Source organism: Moschus berezovskii, chromosome 9 (assembly GCF_049115385.1).
Source record: "Moschus berezovskii isolate FMDL1 chromosome 9, NW_MosBer_1.0, whole genome shotgun sequence".
Classification (NCBI taxonomy): domain Eukaryota; kingdom Metazoa; phylum Chordata; class Mammalia; order Artiodactyla; family Moschidae; genus Moschus; species Moschus berezovskii.
In genome coordinates, this window is record NC_142468.1 from 59,584,100 (window position 1) to 59,601,564 (window position 17,465).

Consider the following 17,465-nt stretch of genomic DNA (forward strand, 5'->3'; position numbering starts at 1 on the left):
TAGAAAACAATATAGTCTAAAAAAGAAAGGATTTTAGTTAAAAGGCAGCCTTGGCTATTATCATACATTGCTTACAAAGGGCAGGTATTTATGCAAATGTTTTAACAGTTTGAGCTCACACATAAACTTCAACACTGATGTAACTTTACCTCTATTTCCTCCTCTGGGAGAAACTTAGCCAGGTTTCTGTAAATGCAATCCTGTTTCCCAAAAGAGGATTAAGAGTTTAAATTCCAGTAAGAACTAGAATGCTCTTAAACAAACTGAAGACTGGTAATAGAACAGGAAAATTTTACAGTTTTTAATTTGTATTATTGCAATGGGGATAAAATATTCCACCTTTGTTTTCTTTGAGAATGAATTTACTTGCCCCGATTTTTGGTAAAAGAAAAAAATTTTTTTCATCATATAAAAGGATCTCTTTGTTTTAAAAGGAACTAAAAAACTGGAGTGTGTACTACCTGATGGAACTGGACGGCGTGTTATTCAAAACAACCTCAACTACCCCTTCAACATTGTGAGCTACGCAGATCACTTCTACCACACCGACTGGAGAAGGTGAGCCTGACACACTCTGGACAAGCCTGAAAAGGCAAACTGTTCTGGAGGACACAGCACTTGTTGTACCACGTTAGTAAGTGACTTTAGTAATTAAGCCCTATGCTTAAGTTTTTTTTTTTTTCATTCTTTCTTCAAGTATTACTGAAGACTTTTAAAAAAGCATATTTTTGTATCACCCAGAAATTTAATAGCTCTGCCATTTTTAAGCTACATGTGAGCAATACTATTTGGTAATAAACTATCCAAAAAGGAAGGACATTAGTCTGAATGTGATCTTCAGAGAATAAAAAATGACATTATGGACATACTGTTCCCAGGAGAATTAAAAATACTACACCTTACACTAGTTTGCCAAGAGGAACTGGGAAACATTAAAAATAAGTATATGTCCTTCCACTCCACTCCTAGAAATTCTGATTTGGACAGTGGTTCTCAAACTTTGCATGACATCAGAATTATCCCGTGCTCTTGTCAAAGCGTATTGATCAGTCCCATTATAGAATCTGAGTAGGCGCCCAAAGAATCTGTACTGCTACCAAGTTCTCAGATGCCATAGATCTGAGGACTTCGAGAACCACTGATATAGAATCTGAGTCAAAAGTCACAGCTAAATTTATTTTAAAATACATTTTAAAAATGTATTTGAGAAGTCTGGCAGAGATTTCACTTATCGATAAACTGACTTTTTCCAGTCTTAAATCCTATGAATTCACTCTTCCTTTCTGTTACCAGGGATGGTGTTATAGCAGTAAACAGAGACACCGGCCAGTTTACTGATGAGTACCTCCCAGAGCAGCGATCTCACCTCTATGGGATAACTGCAGTCTACCCCTACTGCCCAGGTAAACAGCTGCTAAGGCAGCTCCTTTGGATCAGCCAGGTAGAGGAGGATAGATCTAGTAGCTTATCACCCTTGGCATGCTGCCACCACCAGTTAGAGCCACTCTGAGCTAGAAAAGTTACTGGCCAACACATAGGGGTGACCATTCTGCTACCTTAAGTCTACCAAGCTTAACTGTACACAAAAAATGTCAGCCTACTAGGATATTTCCCCTTTAAAAAGACTTGCTGTTGCAAATTAGATATAAAACACTCACATACTGTTCCCTCCCTCCACAGGAAGAAAGTAAATATGGACTTGGAGTTTACAATTGGAATCTGGACCCTAAAGAACATTTACCAGGAACAAAGGTGAAAGTGAAAAAGGAATTGGCCATAAGAAGTTCCTGGACATACAAGATGAACATTTTCAGTGCAAAAAGACTAAGTATATTTTGTGAAAAGTTTATACCTCAATCTTTACTACTGTATTTTTAAAAACAAGTTATTTCAAGATTAAAAGGCAGCAGAATTTTAATTGTTGCTTATAAGCAACTTTCCATAAACATTTATATCATATTTAAAAGATCAAATTCATTCAACTAAGAAACAGAGCATGCTGAGACCCTAAATCTGATTTTTGCTTTCTGGACAAGAAATTAAAGCACACATGATCAGTATAAAAATACAATCCTAAAAGATCATAAACCCTGACACAGTTAAGAAAAGGCTAATGCAGAACTGATGGGAAATAACCAACTTATTTATAGTTTCCCAACAACAGTTCTAAGGTTTTTTTTTTTTTTTACCTCTGCATCAATGCATTTCTATTTATATTAAAAGGTGCTAGAATGTTTCAATTTATATTTTCTGATCCTGTAAATCCCTCTATAGGATTACCCACAGAAATTACTACATTTATATATATAAATACCAAAGATGTAACAGTTCTCAAATTTTCTAGATTACTCCAATAAAATATATTTTTAAGTTTTCCTATGACTTAAGGATCTGTGTTGTCTATAATGAAGTTGGGGGGTGGCATGAACTTAAAACCACAAGGGAGAAAGCAGATTACTTTTACGGATACATAAAACAACACACAATAAAAAAAAAAAATCACCTTCCCAACTTTATTAAAGAAAAAGCAATGATGGTAAATCTCTAGAACATAGTCAATTTTCTGGGATTCTTCCCTCGAAAACATGACATTTCCAAACACATGCCAAAGCTTACATGGTTCCCAATTGTACTAAGTAGGTGAAAAGCTGAAATGCTAAAACGTTCATCTTCCAACTTTTCCCAGTCTGTGGTCTGTCTTTGGGTCAGCAATAATCGCCTGAACAGCTACTATGGCTTCATTAATTTTTGTCTGTAGCTCTCTGAGCTCTTCTATATGCAGCAATCGCAGAATTTGAGCAGCTTCATTAAGAACTGCATCTGTTTCATAAGAAACACTGCATTAATCAGTAACTTTTTCATTTATTCACTCACCTCCCCCAAATAATCACCAAGTCTCTAAAAAGTTTGAATAAAAATCACTTACCCCCTGTGTCAAAACCAAGAATATGCTTGTCTAAGGCAACAGGCAAGCCCTTAAGGAAAAAGAACAAAAATCAGACTATATATAGTTATATGTTTATATTTTCTTACCTCAAACTGAAAAGCAGATAGCTAGTCTGTTATTTTAGCCCTTTTAGCTGCAGTGGCAAGGTGCCTGAGAATTTTCGCTTTAAATATGCCTTTCGATGAGTGACTTTTTTCCTACTACCAAAAAAAAAAAAGTTTTCCCATGTAGTAAGAAGCGAGTTTCATAACACAATCCAATCCTTTAAAACCAGGCAATGTAAAAGCACAGCTCCTTTCTGCAGCAGTGCTAGCATTACAGCTATGGAGCAAAGGTTGAGAGGGTGCTCTTGTCCCACTCTAGGGACAGTAAGCAGCCAGTGTACAGAACAAACAGGACTACTTCTATTCATGAGCTTCCTCAACTTTATTTCTGAGCATACTGATTTGCCTTTATGAACTGTACAAATCTAAAATATACATAACTAGTTTTTCTGGTAATGACATTGTTATCAGACTTTTTATTATTTAAAAGTTACTTTGAAATAGTCTAGGAAAATGAACAGAATCTAAACCATTTAGTTAACCAGTCAGCATCTGTATAATAATCACCATCTTCAGTATGATGCCAAACCATATAAAGTTCACAATAACTATCAAAAATAAGGAAGGCGGTTTAGACTTTCTGCTTATTATATACTGTATAAAATCATTACCAGTTAAAGTCAATACTTTCAATGATTACGAATGATTTTATTATGCCAGAACAACTTACTGTTTGTTCTTTAGTGGGGGTGAAATAAGCTGATCTTTAGTTTCCAGTGGCCTGATTCATACATAATAAGCCAATAAGAACCTTTAAAAGAAACTGAGTGTCTTTCAGAGGGGTACTACTGGGCTTTGATGAGGTCAGAGGACAACAGACACTGGGGAATCAGAGGGTAAGGGGGCATGACTGAAGGACCAGGGTTCAGAATATATACTATAACCAAGACATTCATCTATGTAGCAGGAAGGGGCATTATCAGATATCTGCAGCTGCTAACCGAAGGACACTGTCTGCACTGACCGATACTCAAGAAGACTTTAGGGACATTTGGATTTTTGGTAGTATTCATCTGAAACTATCCTAAAATTATTAACAAGTTATTTGATCATGGTTTATGGTAGGAAGTGAGATTTCTCTGAAGAAACAAAAGGGTGAAGATAAAGACTTAGGTAGAAAAGGAACACTAATGAGTAACAAGGAGGAGGTGTGTCCTGCTTTCTAGTAGTTAGTCAAAGTAACCCAGTAAATTTCACAAGGGTAAGTTCTTTTAAATTAACTGAGCACACACAGTGGTTTTCTACTGGTAGACTGTGAATGTGCTACTAGTAACTTCTTAAAAGTAATGAAGTGAGATAAATGTGAAGTTCAATTTTCACTCAAATATGACTGGGTACAATTTACTTAAGAATCACATTCAACCCTGCTGAAGTACTTTCTCTGGGCAGTTCTAACACAGAATATCTTAAGCATTGTCAAGCAAAGTTCAAACTCCAAAAAAAACGTTCAGTAATAATTTAGAATTTATTTAGATTAAAAAAAAAACAACAACGTACCTCTTTCGTTTGATTTGCTTTAGCAACTGCATCTTGTGTCAGGCGCTCCTGGACCAAAATGCGAATTGCCTAAGAAATTCCCCAAAATATTATTTTTACTTTTTATTGGCTGTTATCTTTTCTTCTCTCAATATATAGAATAAGGATGCTCAATATGATGAAATTAGAAATACCTAATTCAGTACCAAACTCTCCAGCAAGTTAAAAATAAATAAAATAGCTATTGTAATGAAAGTTTTCACTTCTAACATTTAATAATGTGGAATCACGTTCGTAACAATTACATTTTTTGAATAAGTAATTTGTGTGTGGTAAAAAATTTTAATAAAGAAGGATACATGGTGAAAAAGTAGGTCTCCTTTCTACCCAGGCCTCAGTCATCGTTTCAGAAAACAATTATTGCTACCACATCCTTCTACATACTCACAAAGTCTCTATCAAATTACAGGATCACCAGAGATACATGCACATGCGTGTGTGAATGCACACAATCTTTGACACAAGGAGTAGTGTATAATACTGTCCTTGGGTTCTTCACTTAATTATAATTTTTTCAGATTATTCATAGGACACATTGATTTTCTCATTATCAACACATTTTATCACTGCAGACACAAGTGCATGCATTAACTTGCACACACTCAAAGTTTTTTTTTAAGGAATTTTAGTGAATGATAGTGAAAACCCCAAAATAAGTGTCAAAGTGTGAAAAATCATTTTTAATAATAAAAACCTGAAAAAATACATTTGAAAAATAACTAAACCAATCTAACAGTCACTGCAAATATATTACATAGTCCAGTTGCCAAAGTTAAATGTACTGATTCTCACACCTAGCAAACCTATGAAGAAGTCCATATTGTCATGTATTGTTTGCTTCAATTAACTCAAAAGAACAAACATGCAGTTAGGATTAGAATTTTATAGCTTTTGATTATAACTGACTTATACTTTAGCATCCCAAATACACTATTTTCCTCTCAGTTTATGATTAAGGCTGACACAACTGTTGCAGAACCATTCCAAAATAATTTCTGTCATTTCCCAAGAAAGGAACAAGCCTTTGAATGAGCTAAATTTCACTAAAAACAACTTTTGTCTCTTGGCAGTTGAGACGATCCAAGTTAACATTCACATTCAGCAGAAAGAATTATAATAATCTAGGTCCGTCTAGTCAAGGCTATGGTTTTTCCAGTGCTCATGTATAGATGTGAGAGTTGGACTGTGAAGAAAGCTGATCGCCGGAGAATTGATGCTTTTGAACTGTGGTGTTGGAGAAGACTCTTGAGAGTCCCTTGGACTGCAAGGAGATCCAACCAGTCCATTCTAGAGGAGATCAATCCTGGGTGTTCATTAGAAGGACTGATGCTAAAGCTGAAACTCCAATACTTTGGCTACCTCATGCAAAGAGTTGATTCACTGGAAAAGATTCTGATGCTAGGGGCAGGAGGAGAAGGGGATGACAGAGAATGAGATGGCTGGATGGCATCACTGACTCTATGGACATGAGTTTGAGTGAACTCCGGGAGTTGGTGATGGACAGGGAGGCCTGGCGTGCTGTGATTCATGGGGTGGCAAAGAGTCGGACACAACTGAGTGACTGAACTGAACTGAGGAATAGAATAGTCTTCCCCTTCTTAAAATTGTCACTTAATTCTAAAAAGGAGAATAAATTATGGCTTAATCTCTTGTGGGGAGAGTGAAACTAATTTCCTGCAAAGTAGCTTAAAGTAATTTAAAGCTCTTTAATTTCTCATAAAAATCAATAATAATTTCTAAAATAACTTCCAAATCTGGTATCCTAAGGACCACTCCCCTGCCCCTCCCCCACAAGACTATCATAGTTACTCAACATGAATCATCTGAAGCAAGAGTAGATTTTTCCTCTCAGAAATAACAGATGTCTTTCAGACCATCAGATTCCCTGATGGAAGGATTGAACTGAATGGCCTATCTAGGATGGGATCTTGGAGGACAGAAACATTCATTCCTCAAAAAGACTTGGGGGTATATATTTTTGACCTAATGTACCATTAGTAGTTTGGCATTTTCCACAATCTTAATGAATTACAGACCATGAATCTTTAGAAGGACTAATTTAAAAGAGGTGGGGTGATACAGGAGGAAGACTGGACCAAGTGTCTAGTTTAAGGTCAAGTGTCTAGTTTAAATCCTATCATTTTCTGTGTCAGCTTGAACATTATCTATTATCATTCACTCTCAGTTTCTTCATATACATATTTTAAAAAAGATACCAGTTAACTACCTCTAGGATTGTTGGGAAGACTGAATGAGATCATCTTTGCAAAGGATTTAGCACAGAGGCAGGTACATAGTAAATACTTTGATATTGGTTGTTAGTTAATCTAAAACCAATGAACTAATCAAATCCGGTTTATGTCCTACATTCCTCCACATTTTACTCATTCAACCATAGATTTAAATATCAAACAATTATTTTTAGAAAATGAAGATTTTAAAAATTATATATAAATAAATAATTACTTAGACAATGAGTTTTTAAAATTGTTATATGTATGAATCAAAAATATGAATCTGACCTTAAGCATTACCAGGTAATCATCATGACGCTGAATCTGAAGAAGGTTAGCCAAAGCCATTACACCAGCCTTAAAATCAGGATTATTTACTATAAAAGATTAAAAATGGAAACTTATAGCTCTGTAAGCATGTAATTACAGACAAATGTAAGTACATATTAAAAACATTTTTATTTTCCAGTAACAAAAAAATCTCTTAATTTTTAAAATTAATGCTGACAAAAGTAGTATGGGGCATCATCATTAGGTAAACTGATGAGATCAATGGTTTTCCTACTAATCAACCAAAGTGAACCACCCAATAAATGACTAACTCACATGAGGTTTGTCCTGTAACTTTCTCTGCAAGGCCCATTTATGTAGCACTTTTAATTAACTTTTCTCACAAAGCTATTAATTTTAATACACAGATTCCCTTCAAAGGACAGTTTTCCCAAAACCTTTTCTCTGAGCAGCAGCCCTAGAGTGTCCAAGCAGCTTTTAATTCATAAGAGTAACTCATAAATAACAGGTCACCATCAGTCAGCAAAAGAATATTTAACATAACCTAATTAATTAGAATCTTCATACTTTTAAAAGGAGAAAGAACTACTTAAAGACATCTATCTGGGACTTGCAAAAATGAAAAAAATTAACACTTGTTTCATAGTCATTAGATTTAATATTTTTTGTACCCAGGAAAGCAATCACCACTATGATTAAATACAAATCAAATGCCCAAGTTACTATGGACAGATGAAAGAAGAGCATTTTAAATTTCGAATATTCAACTATATAAGGGAGAAAGGACACTGTCACAACAATAAAAAACAGCATACAGAATAAAAACATATGAACACAAATGTCTATCTGCATGAAACATTCTTAATCTACTAAAACCAAGTAAACCCAGACTTCATTCTAGAAGTAAAAAACATTTAAGAAACCAAAAATGTTGGTAATTTTTATGCATTTATAAACTTACCATCCAAATTGATCAATGGCTCTGCATTTTTAGCTGCATTGTCAGCGTTTTTTGTATTATCAGGTACCAAGTCCTTGTTGTATTTTTCAGCTGTAAAAATAAGCAAAAATACAATTTGTAGGACTTCAACTTAAGGTAAAATAAACACTGTTTATTTATTGAATTTAACTAAGCCAAATTAGTTGTAAGCATAGACAACTTATCCATTCAAAATTACTTTTTGCTATTAAAAACCTCTACAAGACAATGCGAGTATATTTTTTAAATTAAGCTAAAATGATTATCCAACACAAATATCTTTTTATTAATGCTTCTGAAAGTATCTAAATTTTAAGAGAGAAAGTCTGCTTTTCAGCTTCCTCTGAAACTTGGGAGGGGTAGAAGAATGGGAGGTGGGTAAATATAGGTCACATGAGGTTAAATACAAACTCACTAAGAAGTTTCTTCCCAAATCTTCTTTTGAATGCTGCATACAGAATCAAAAACTTTGCTTTCTAGAAAAAACAGCACTTCAAATACACCATGATACACAAAGCTAAACTTTGAGTCTTAAAATGCAGAATTCCAAAAAGAGATTTGATTAGCTTTACTTGAAAAATAATATTTTAAGATTTTACAAATAAAAATATTTAATAGTAATTCCCTAAATTTAATGCCCCCAAAGCCATCTTTGGCTGCAGTGCTTTTATGATTTGCTTAAAAAAAAAAAAAAAGGGAAAATAAAAGCATTGAAATTTAAGTCAGATAGAAGTTAGCTGAAAGGAGTCCCCACTAGCCAAATATGGAACAAACATTTAAATACATGATGACAAATAAGGATTAAAACCCACTTAGGAAAATAAGAATTCACATATCTACACTGATTTGAATAAAAACATATACTGGTAAGAAGAGAATTGCTCTTCCTTTCAGTGGAAAGCCAAAAAAATGGAGAAGAATGATGGAATTAGAAAAACACCTTCTGGCCATCATAATCAATATAATAATTGACTCAGGCCAGAATCATCAAATGGATACTAAAGCTAAGATTTAAGGAGGAAAAGCACAGAGAAATCATCTCAAAGCATCTCTTTTCCAAGATATGTATCTAAGGAATTTCAGTGACTAGGACTCTGGTCTTCCACTGCAGAGGGCATGGGGTTTAATGAACCAAGGTCTTGCATCCTGTGAGGTGCAGTCAAAAAGAAAAAAAATAAGATACAAATTTATTGCAAAGGGGAAAACAGTAACAGTGAAGAAAGCTTACCCAAGTGATCAGAAAAATGACTAACATTTAGGTATACCACTAACACATGCATCCTAATATGAGGTTCTTAAAAGAATGCAACATAACTTGTGTTATTCTTAATAAAACTACAAACTCTCAACCCAACCATGAGGAACCATCAGACACACCCAAACTGAAGGACATTCTACAAAATAAATGTCACTGTCCTAGAGCACAAGGACTGAGTAAACTGTTCCAGAGTGCAGGAGAGTGAACACAAGGGATGAATGAGAATGACCACACACACAATCCAGGATTGCTCTGGAGGCTTCTGTTCGCTCGTTTTTGCCATAAAGAACATTACTGAGGCAAACGCTGAAATGTGAGTAATACAGCAGAGAATCAGTTAATCTCCTGATTATTGTAAGCATACTGTAGCTATGTAAGACAATGACTTTTTTTCTTTTAGGAAATGTGCATTTAAGTGCTTAAAAGAGAAATCATCTACAATTTAGTGTCAGATGGTTTAGAAAAAAATTAGATTGTGAATACACAGAAAAGGATAAGGCAAATGAAGTAATATGTTAATAACACCTGAAGAATTTGAGTATGTAATAATTCTTATTATTCCTGCAAGATTTCTGTAAATTTGAAATTGTCAAAAAAAGTTAAAAGAACTTAAGTCAGCTTTTAATCACCTTAACTGACAGGCAAGCTAAAGGCTTTATAAAATATTAAGGCATAAATAATAAAAATTCATAATTTATCAAAAATAAAAATTTAAAATAACTTAAAAGTCAAGAAGAATGAATTCATCAATGTAAAGCCAAAAGAGAACAGTGCCTCCTACTGATAAGGGGCAGTGTTTCAGATATAAACTCAGCTTTCTTATACATTAAAAGAAACCATTCTATCACTGAGAAATAACTGTACTTACATTCATAAATTGCACTTACCAAGGATTTATTAAAATTGATAAGCATATCTACTGTACACAAGAAACTACATCAGGCACTGTGGCAGAGAGAATCATGACTGCTCCTTCCCTGCAAAAGATGGCCATACTGCAATCCCTAGAAGTCATGAATATGGTATCTGACGTGGCAAAAGGGACTCTGTAGGTGTGACTAAATTAAGGACCTTGAAGTTAGGGGTGGCGGGTTACCCTGGATTATCTACGTGGTCACAATGACCTTAGAAGAGGGAGGCAGGAAGGGCAGAGTCAGAGAAGACCTGACAATGAAAGCAGAATTAGAGATTAGAACTTGCTATGCAGCTAGATTTGAAGGTAAAGGGAACAGAGTCAAGGAAAGCAGGCAGGCTAGATAAGATGGAAGAGACAAAGAAATGAATCCTCCCCTAGAGCCTCCAAAACAAACCAGCCCTGTTGACAAACTGACTTCAGTCCTGATACAGATGTTGGACTTCTCACCTCCAAAACTGTAAGATACTGTCTTTTAAATCACTGAGTTTGTGGCAATATGTTACAGCAGCAACAAGAAATTATTTAAATAGAGGTACCATGTAGCAAACAAAGCTGAGTATCAGCTTACAATTTAGTGAGGCAAGTGAGAGGAGCAAAATGGAAAGTGCAAATGATCTAAAAAGGTAATGAGGTAAAAGTTATGAAAGTTAAGAAGGAAGCAGCGTTGCTGCTAGCTGGCATTTGAGCTGGATTTTACAAGGACAGAAAGGATTTATACGTGTAGAGATAGACTGAAATAGCATATTAGCCAAGGGAAAAGTGAAAGCAAAGAAAGAAGGGGGAAAAAAGGAGATGGAAAGAGGAAACAGCATTACTCTAGTTTGGCTGGGGTGGCAAGTATATGAATACTAGTTTAAAGGCTTTGAATATCATGCTAAGGAGCCTGGAATTCCTTTTGTAGAAAATGGGAAAGCAACGGTGTTTGTGAATATATAAAAGGAACTATTCTTTGGAAACAAAATGTAGCATCCTAAAACATCTATGTTTCAAAAAATTAGCTTGGTGGGGGCCATGTGGATGAAAACAGAGGGTGACACAGATGGGAGACTACTATGAAAGGTGTGATGATAACCTCAGGAGAGAGGGACAAGAGCGAGAATTAGGGCGACAGCAGTGGAGACGGAGAAGGAAAGATACTACAGACAAAGGAAAAGATGGATGGGAACAGGAGGGGAAGAAAAGAGGGGCCAAAGACACTAAAACTAAACCTGGAGCGAGAAATGGCAACCTACCCTGGTATTCTTGCCTAGGAAATTCCATGGACAGAGGAGCCTGGTGGGCTACAGTCAGACATGACTTAAGAGACTAAACAACAAAAGGCATTAAAAAGGCTTCAAAAGCAAATGATTAAGACTGGAATCGACAGTCGCAAGAAAGAGAAGAACATAAATTCAGAGGATGGAGATAAAATAAGATGATCAGATCTTACAGTTAGATGTTAGCAGGCCTTTCAAAATGAAATGGTCTAATGAGAGAAAATGGTTTATTGGACAACTATTTTCACGATAAGTAATAACATTCAAAATCTTCCAATGATATAAGTATCTGTAATAAAATAATGTTAAACATGAATAATAAATATATTTTGGCTTATAGTGCATATTTGCATTAGATGTATATTTCAGTCTCTAGTGAAATTGCTGCTGTAACCAAGACTTGAAATCCTATCAATTCTGGGAGAGTAGCAACAAGTGAACTTGAAAGGCTAAGGTGCAGACTGTGTCAAGACGGCAAATTCACTGAAGTGATGTGACTTTGTGAGAGGACATCAGCTTCAAACTCTAAAAAAGAAAATCTAGAATGACTACAAACAAAAAGTAAAATTTTAATCAGATACTGTAAAGTGAGATGAGGATGTACAAAACTTAAATCAAAGGTAAAACAATCTAAGACAAACGGGCAAGTTCCCGACATTTTTACCCTCCTACCCCACCCTTTCTCTCCCTCTCTTTAAAACAATATATTCCCCACAAAACATACCATTATCTCCATACTCAAGTCTAACAGCTAAGCCAAGCAGCCAGTCGATTGCTTCCTGTCTATCTTGAATCTTGAAAGGACAGTTAACATCTCTGAGATACTGTGAAGGAAAAAGAAAATTGCTTCATTGTTACTATAAAGACGCAAAATAAAACATGGTGGAATTAAGAGACCCAAGTTTGGATCTCTTAAGAATTTCTTGTAACATTTATATTACTAAACCTTTGATGAATTATACAACCCATTTAAGTATATACTAGTTAGGAAAAAAATTAAGTACTCCCATCATGCTTTATGAAAGTTTTACTTTTGCAGATTCCAGACAGGGCATCACTGATCTACAATAACTTCATTTTGTAGATGAGAAAACCGAAGCCTACAGGTCAACACTTCCTGACAGTTACACAAGTTAACTCAGGGACCTGAGTCTAAATCATATGATTCCAGGTCTCAATACACGGAGTAGTTAAATAAAAACATGTATCAAAAAACAAAACCCAATTATTATCTAAACCTTAGCTTTCATATTTTGTAATGCTTCCAACAGAGTAAGTGATGTGACACACAGGTATTTTGAATAAACATCAGAAGCGATATATTCAAATGAGCATGTCCTTAAAGTAAATCTCTCAGGAGCTTAAAATCTAATCCTACAACAATGCTATAACTCAAACCTTCTGGAAATCCTTTTGGGGATACCTAATGAATCAGCACTTTTTAACCATAACTTATTTTCTAACCAAAAATTTTATTCACCTGCTTTTTTTTTTTTAAAAAGCACCTCATTCACAAGATTTAGTCATGATACAAAAAGTAAATCCACCTTCAAAGTATAAAAAACTGCCAATATTCAAAACATGTCTCCTGATCTAAAAGTAATTCCAAAATAAGTTCTAAATATGCTTTAAGCAATGACATCACCATTCCAAAGAGACCACCTTAAGGACAGTATCTGTGTAAGTTCCAATATATTTATCTTTAGGTTGTACTACTTTACTGTCATTTCTGGGTCTTTTTCATTGGAAAGTTTATTATTCTTCAACACCCTCCCACATGTGGAACTCTGTATCCTCTTGTACACAAGTAGACCATTAAGTAAAATGTGATAAAAGCAAATATAAAATTCTAATAATGTATTTCAAAGTCTTAAGAAGTCTGTCAAAATTTTCAAAAAATACTTTTGAAGGGTAAAGGAAAATGATCTAGTGGTACCAATATGAGTAGCAGAAGCAGGAATATCAATAAACATATAGCACTTGCAATGGGCCAGGCACCTCTGTGACAGGCTCATAGGTATATTTCATTAATATGCCACTCCTGAGATAAGATACCACTGTTATCCCCATTTATTGATAAAAATCTGGAGCCTCTCGAGTAAGGTTAATAAACTTACTCACTGTCACAGAGATTGTACGTAACTTACACAACTCCCTATCCACAAAAGGAGAAAGTTAGCTACCTAAACACTGTTCCAATCAATGAAAAATTAAATCATTTTCAAATTCTTAAAGGAAAAGATCTCATCAAAGTAATAGAGCTGATAAAAATGTTTAATATAATGACACTGTAAAATGTAATTTTTATTCTAATTTGAAAAAACTGTTTTCTGCAAAAATGTTACTAAAATTAAACTAGGTCAATGAAAAAGTTATTCCAGCCACAAAAATAAGATAATACCTTTTTAAAAAAAGTATTATTTCTATTGTACACAACAAAGGATAACTGCATATGTTAAATATACGCAAACACAAGAGATAACCTTAGTTTTCAATCATGTCAACAATGTCTTAATATAATACTATTTCTGCTACATTTTTAATGTAATTATATTTATATACATTTATATAATATGTGTCACTGTTTAATTAAGTCTCTGTGTTTTTTGGACTAAACTATTTCTTTTGAGTGTCTAAGTGTGCCATTACTTTTATTAGTTAATAGTCTATAAAGCTAGTTTTCAATGGGCAGCCTGCTAGTCAGGTACAGGGCCCTAAAGGATTTGAATAAATTTTGCTATAGGGAAAATGCAGAAATAAATACTGACATATCATTCACTCATTCATATTCATAACATATGCATACAAATACACACTCATAAATATATATTTTCATGAAAGAAACAGGTCTTTCTGTTGAATGTCAGGCACTCATCTAAGTACTGGGGATAAGAGCCTGCTCTCCAGATTACACTAGCTTAATAGTGACAGTTTCAAGAAGCCAGGGATTGGTTGGGAAAGCTGAGGAGTGGCAACACTAGTCCAGTCATATCACCTAAAACTGTGAGAGCTCCCTAGTTGGATCAAGTTCAAACTCTTAATCTCCTATACCCCTGCCCTTACCCTCATGCCTGATGATTCACCATACTATTTCTATCTAATACTGAATGCTTGGTAGAAAGAGATAATATGCTTTGAAAATATGGTAAGAAAAAAGTTACATCCCTGAAATCCAGCTTTTCTAACACTGATTATTACTATTATTCTTTAGAATATAATTAATTGCTTTACAATGTTGTGTTAGTTTCTGCTGTACAATGACTTAGTTATGTGTGTGTATATCTCCTCCCTCTTAGACCTCCCTCCTACCCGACCCCCAACTCCAATCATCACCCATCTAGGTCATCACAGAGCACTGAGTTGAGCTCCCTGCACTATATACACTGACTTCCCAGTATCTACTTTACACATGGTAGTGTATATACGTTAATCCTATTCTTCCAATCTGTCCCACCCTCTCTTTCCGCTGCTGTATTCAAAAGTGTGTTTTCTAAGTCTGCGTCTCTCTTCCTGCCCTGCAAATAAGTTTGGGTGGATATTTTATCCAGCTATATTATTTTAAAAGAAAAGTTATATTATTTTAAAAGCTGTCTTCATAGACAAGCTCTCGGTACGTTTTACTTTCTAATTCATTACCTCTTCAAAGAACTTGGGCCAGTCACTGCTGTGGATGTTTCTTAAATTACCTCTGTCTTCAATTTTATAGTGTCTGATTTTCTGGTCTTCAAGCCAAACAATGAAGTTTCTAAATTCTGTTTCATCTGTAATAAAAACACCATATAAATCACAAGAAAGTGGAAAGTTGCTCAGTCGTGTCCGACTCTTTGCCACCCCATGAACTATACAGCCCATGGAATTCTCCAGGCCAGAATACTGGAGTGGGTAGCCTTTCCCTTCTCCAGGGGATCTTCCCAACCCAAGGATCGAACCCAGGTCTCCCGCATTGTAAGCAGATTCTTTACCAGCTAAGCCACAAGGGAAGCCCATGAGAAGGGCTAGGTAAATCACTTCCTTCTCCACAAATAGTCTTGTGGAGTTTTTTTTTTTTTAAACTGCAAAATCATAAATTACTTGAGCTGCTTGAAGTAGGAGTTGAATGTAGACTTTGGATTAACTTCTGTTCATATCCTGGCCTGAACTGAAATTCTGGCTCAGAAATTCAGTGGCTGTGTGAACCTGGGCTAATTAACTAAATTTTCTGTGCCTCAGATTCTTGAGTTACAAAATGGGGCCTTACCTCATAGGCTTGCTATGAAAGATTAAATAAAATAAGAATAAAAACAGTGCCTGGCGCACAATTTTGCTACTTAAGTGTCAGTTATTATTTCAGCTCCTATGAGGAAGAGGGGGAGAAAGGACTGAGAAAGGTTAAATTAACAGCAATAATAAAGTACAAGAAATTAAATGGCGATCAGAACAAGGATACTGACTATCACTGTCATCTGCTATTAAGGACATTAAACACATTCATGAAATAGTGTGTATGTTGTTTCATTTAATCCTCCCATATACTTTTGAGGTAAGTAATATCCCCATTTTACCAGTGAAAAAGTTGAGGCTCAAAGTTTCAAATCCAGATCTAAGCTCTATTCCTACTGAACCTTTTTTGTGAAATAAAAGGCAAAGAAGACAAACAAGATTCTGTAAGTTGACATGTTCTACAGGAGATGACAAAACACTGTCATCCTGCTTGGAAACCATCTTCAATTTCCAAGTTCAAGCTTGAGTTCAAATTCAGGCTTCCCCAAGTCTTGAGAAATACACAATGGTCTTAACAACCCAGGTCTTACTTGATCCCTTTGAAACTTAATCTACCACAGGCCAAGAATTCTGGAAGAAAATGAGTAGTGGTGGGCGGCAGGTGAGTAGCAGTGGGTAGCAATCTTAACACTTTCTACAGTTTCAAGCTGTGAAATCTACAATTCAACCGCCCCGTTCATCTATTAACTTTCCCCCCTCCCCACAACCCCCACACTTTAATTAGCTCGTTAACACACGCGCTCACCCCAACACTGTCAGTCTTGGACTTCATTTTGTCTTGGGCTCAAACTGCTGGATGGGTTCTGACAGCCCTTACACCTACCCCCTCCCCTCCTTAGTTCCCTGAACAAGTCTTCAAGTTACTCAGCATTTTCCTCGAATTCCAGCACTGTGCCGACTCCCAGCAGGTGCTCAGGGTATCGCCCAATCACCCGTGAAACACGGGGCTGAAGGGCTAAGTTACAAAGCGAAGACTTTCCTTCTACAGTGCTGAGGGTGCTGGTGAAGGCTGTGGGGGTGGTGCCTGGAGTTCAGCAAGTGCAGAAAGTGGCGATGCCGAGGCAAGAGTGGGTAGCGGAGAAGGAAGGATGGGGGAAAGCAGAGGTGCTCGGGGCCGGGAGGAGAGAGGCGCCGGGGAGACAAGGCCGCGGACGGTCCGGCAGGAGAGCCCAGGAGCGGGCGCTGAGAAAGCGGCGGCCGGCGGGTCACGGACGCGCTGAGGGCCCGGGGACGCCTCCTCACCTTTGCAGTTGAAGCCGGCAGGGTTGTGGTAGTCAAGGGCCGTCAACTTGCGTCGGAACATGGTCCCGGCTGCTCGCTCCTGTCCCCCGGGAAGCGGCCGGGAGCGGCGAGGCGAGGTGAGGCGAGTCAGAGCAGGCGGCGCAGACACGGGCGACGCGGCGAGAAGGCGGGCGGGCGCCTGGAGCTCCGAAATGACGGCAGCCTTAGCCAATCGTGGCTCAGGAACGGCAGCCACCGGACAATGCCCACCAATCGCGGCTCTGGCTGGGGAGGCGGGGCCACGTCGGGGCACGTCGACGCTTAAATAAACTTTATTGTCAGCTTTCTAGTTGTACAATAGGCAGAGAGCAACTGAGAAACCCAATTACCGCCTGCTTTCTTCGCGGTCTTGATAACAGCACGCAGAGAACAGTATCCCTAGAATTTCTGCTATCGGCCATAC

At 36.6% G+C, this 17,465-nt stretch overlaps 2 protein-coding genes across 2 annotated transcripts in view; one reads left to right on the plus strand and one right to left on the minus strand.

Annotated features, from left to right (window-relative positions):
- Positions 1 to 2,388, plus strand: part of NID2 (nidogen 2) — a 92,045-nt gene extending 89,657 nt beyond the window's left edge. Inside the window, exons 18-20 of the mRNA XM_055435533.2 lie at positions 435 to 558; positions 1,294 to 1,403; positions 1,681 to 2,388. Coding sequence (XP_055291508.1) covers positions 435 to 558; positions 1,294 to 1,403; positions 1,681 to 1,691 — 245 coding nt within the window. The 3' untranslated portion in view covers positions 1,692 to 2,388. The remainder of the gene's footprint in view (positions 1 to 434; positions 559 to 1,293; positions 1,404 to 1,680) is intronic.
- A 113-nt stretch (positions 2,389 to 2,501) lies between these two features.
- On the minus strand, positions 2,502 to 17,201 carry RTRAF (RNA transcription, translation and transport factor). The gene is made up of 8 exons (XM_055435534.2): positions 17,024 to 17,201; positions 15,158 to 15,282; positions 12,246 to 12,345; positions 8,074 to 8,163; positions 7,110 to 7,198; positions 4,549 to 4,617; positions 2,927 to 2,975; positions 2,502 to 2,820 (listed from the first exon to the last, which is right to left on the minus strand). The coding sequence occupies exons 1-8, from the start codon at positions 17,082 to 17,084 to the stop codon at positions 2,666 to 2,668; spliced, it is 738 nt and encodes a 245-aa protein (XP_055291509.1). The 5' UTR covers positions 17,085 to 17,201; the 3' UTR covers positions 2,502 to 2,665.
- Positions 17,202 to 17,465: the final 264 nt, after the last annotated feature.

Coding starts and splice junctions, on each gene's coding strand:
- RTRAF (XM_055435534.2), bottom strand. CDS start 17,084: ATGTTCCGACGCAAGTTGACGGCCCTTGACTACCACAACCCTGCCGGC. Junction 15,283..17,023: donor TGCCGGCTTCAACTGCAAAG/GTGAGGAGGCGT, acceptor TTTTTATTACAG/ATGAAACAGAATTTAGAAAC. Junction 8,164..12,245: donor ACTTGAGTATGGAGATAATG/GTATGTTTTGTG, acceptor TTATTTTTACAG/CTGAAAAATACAACAAGGAC.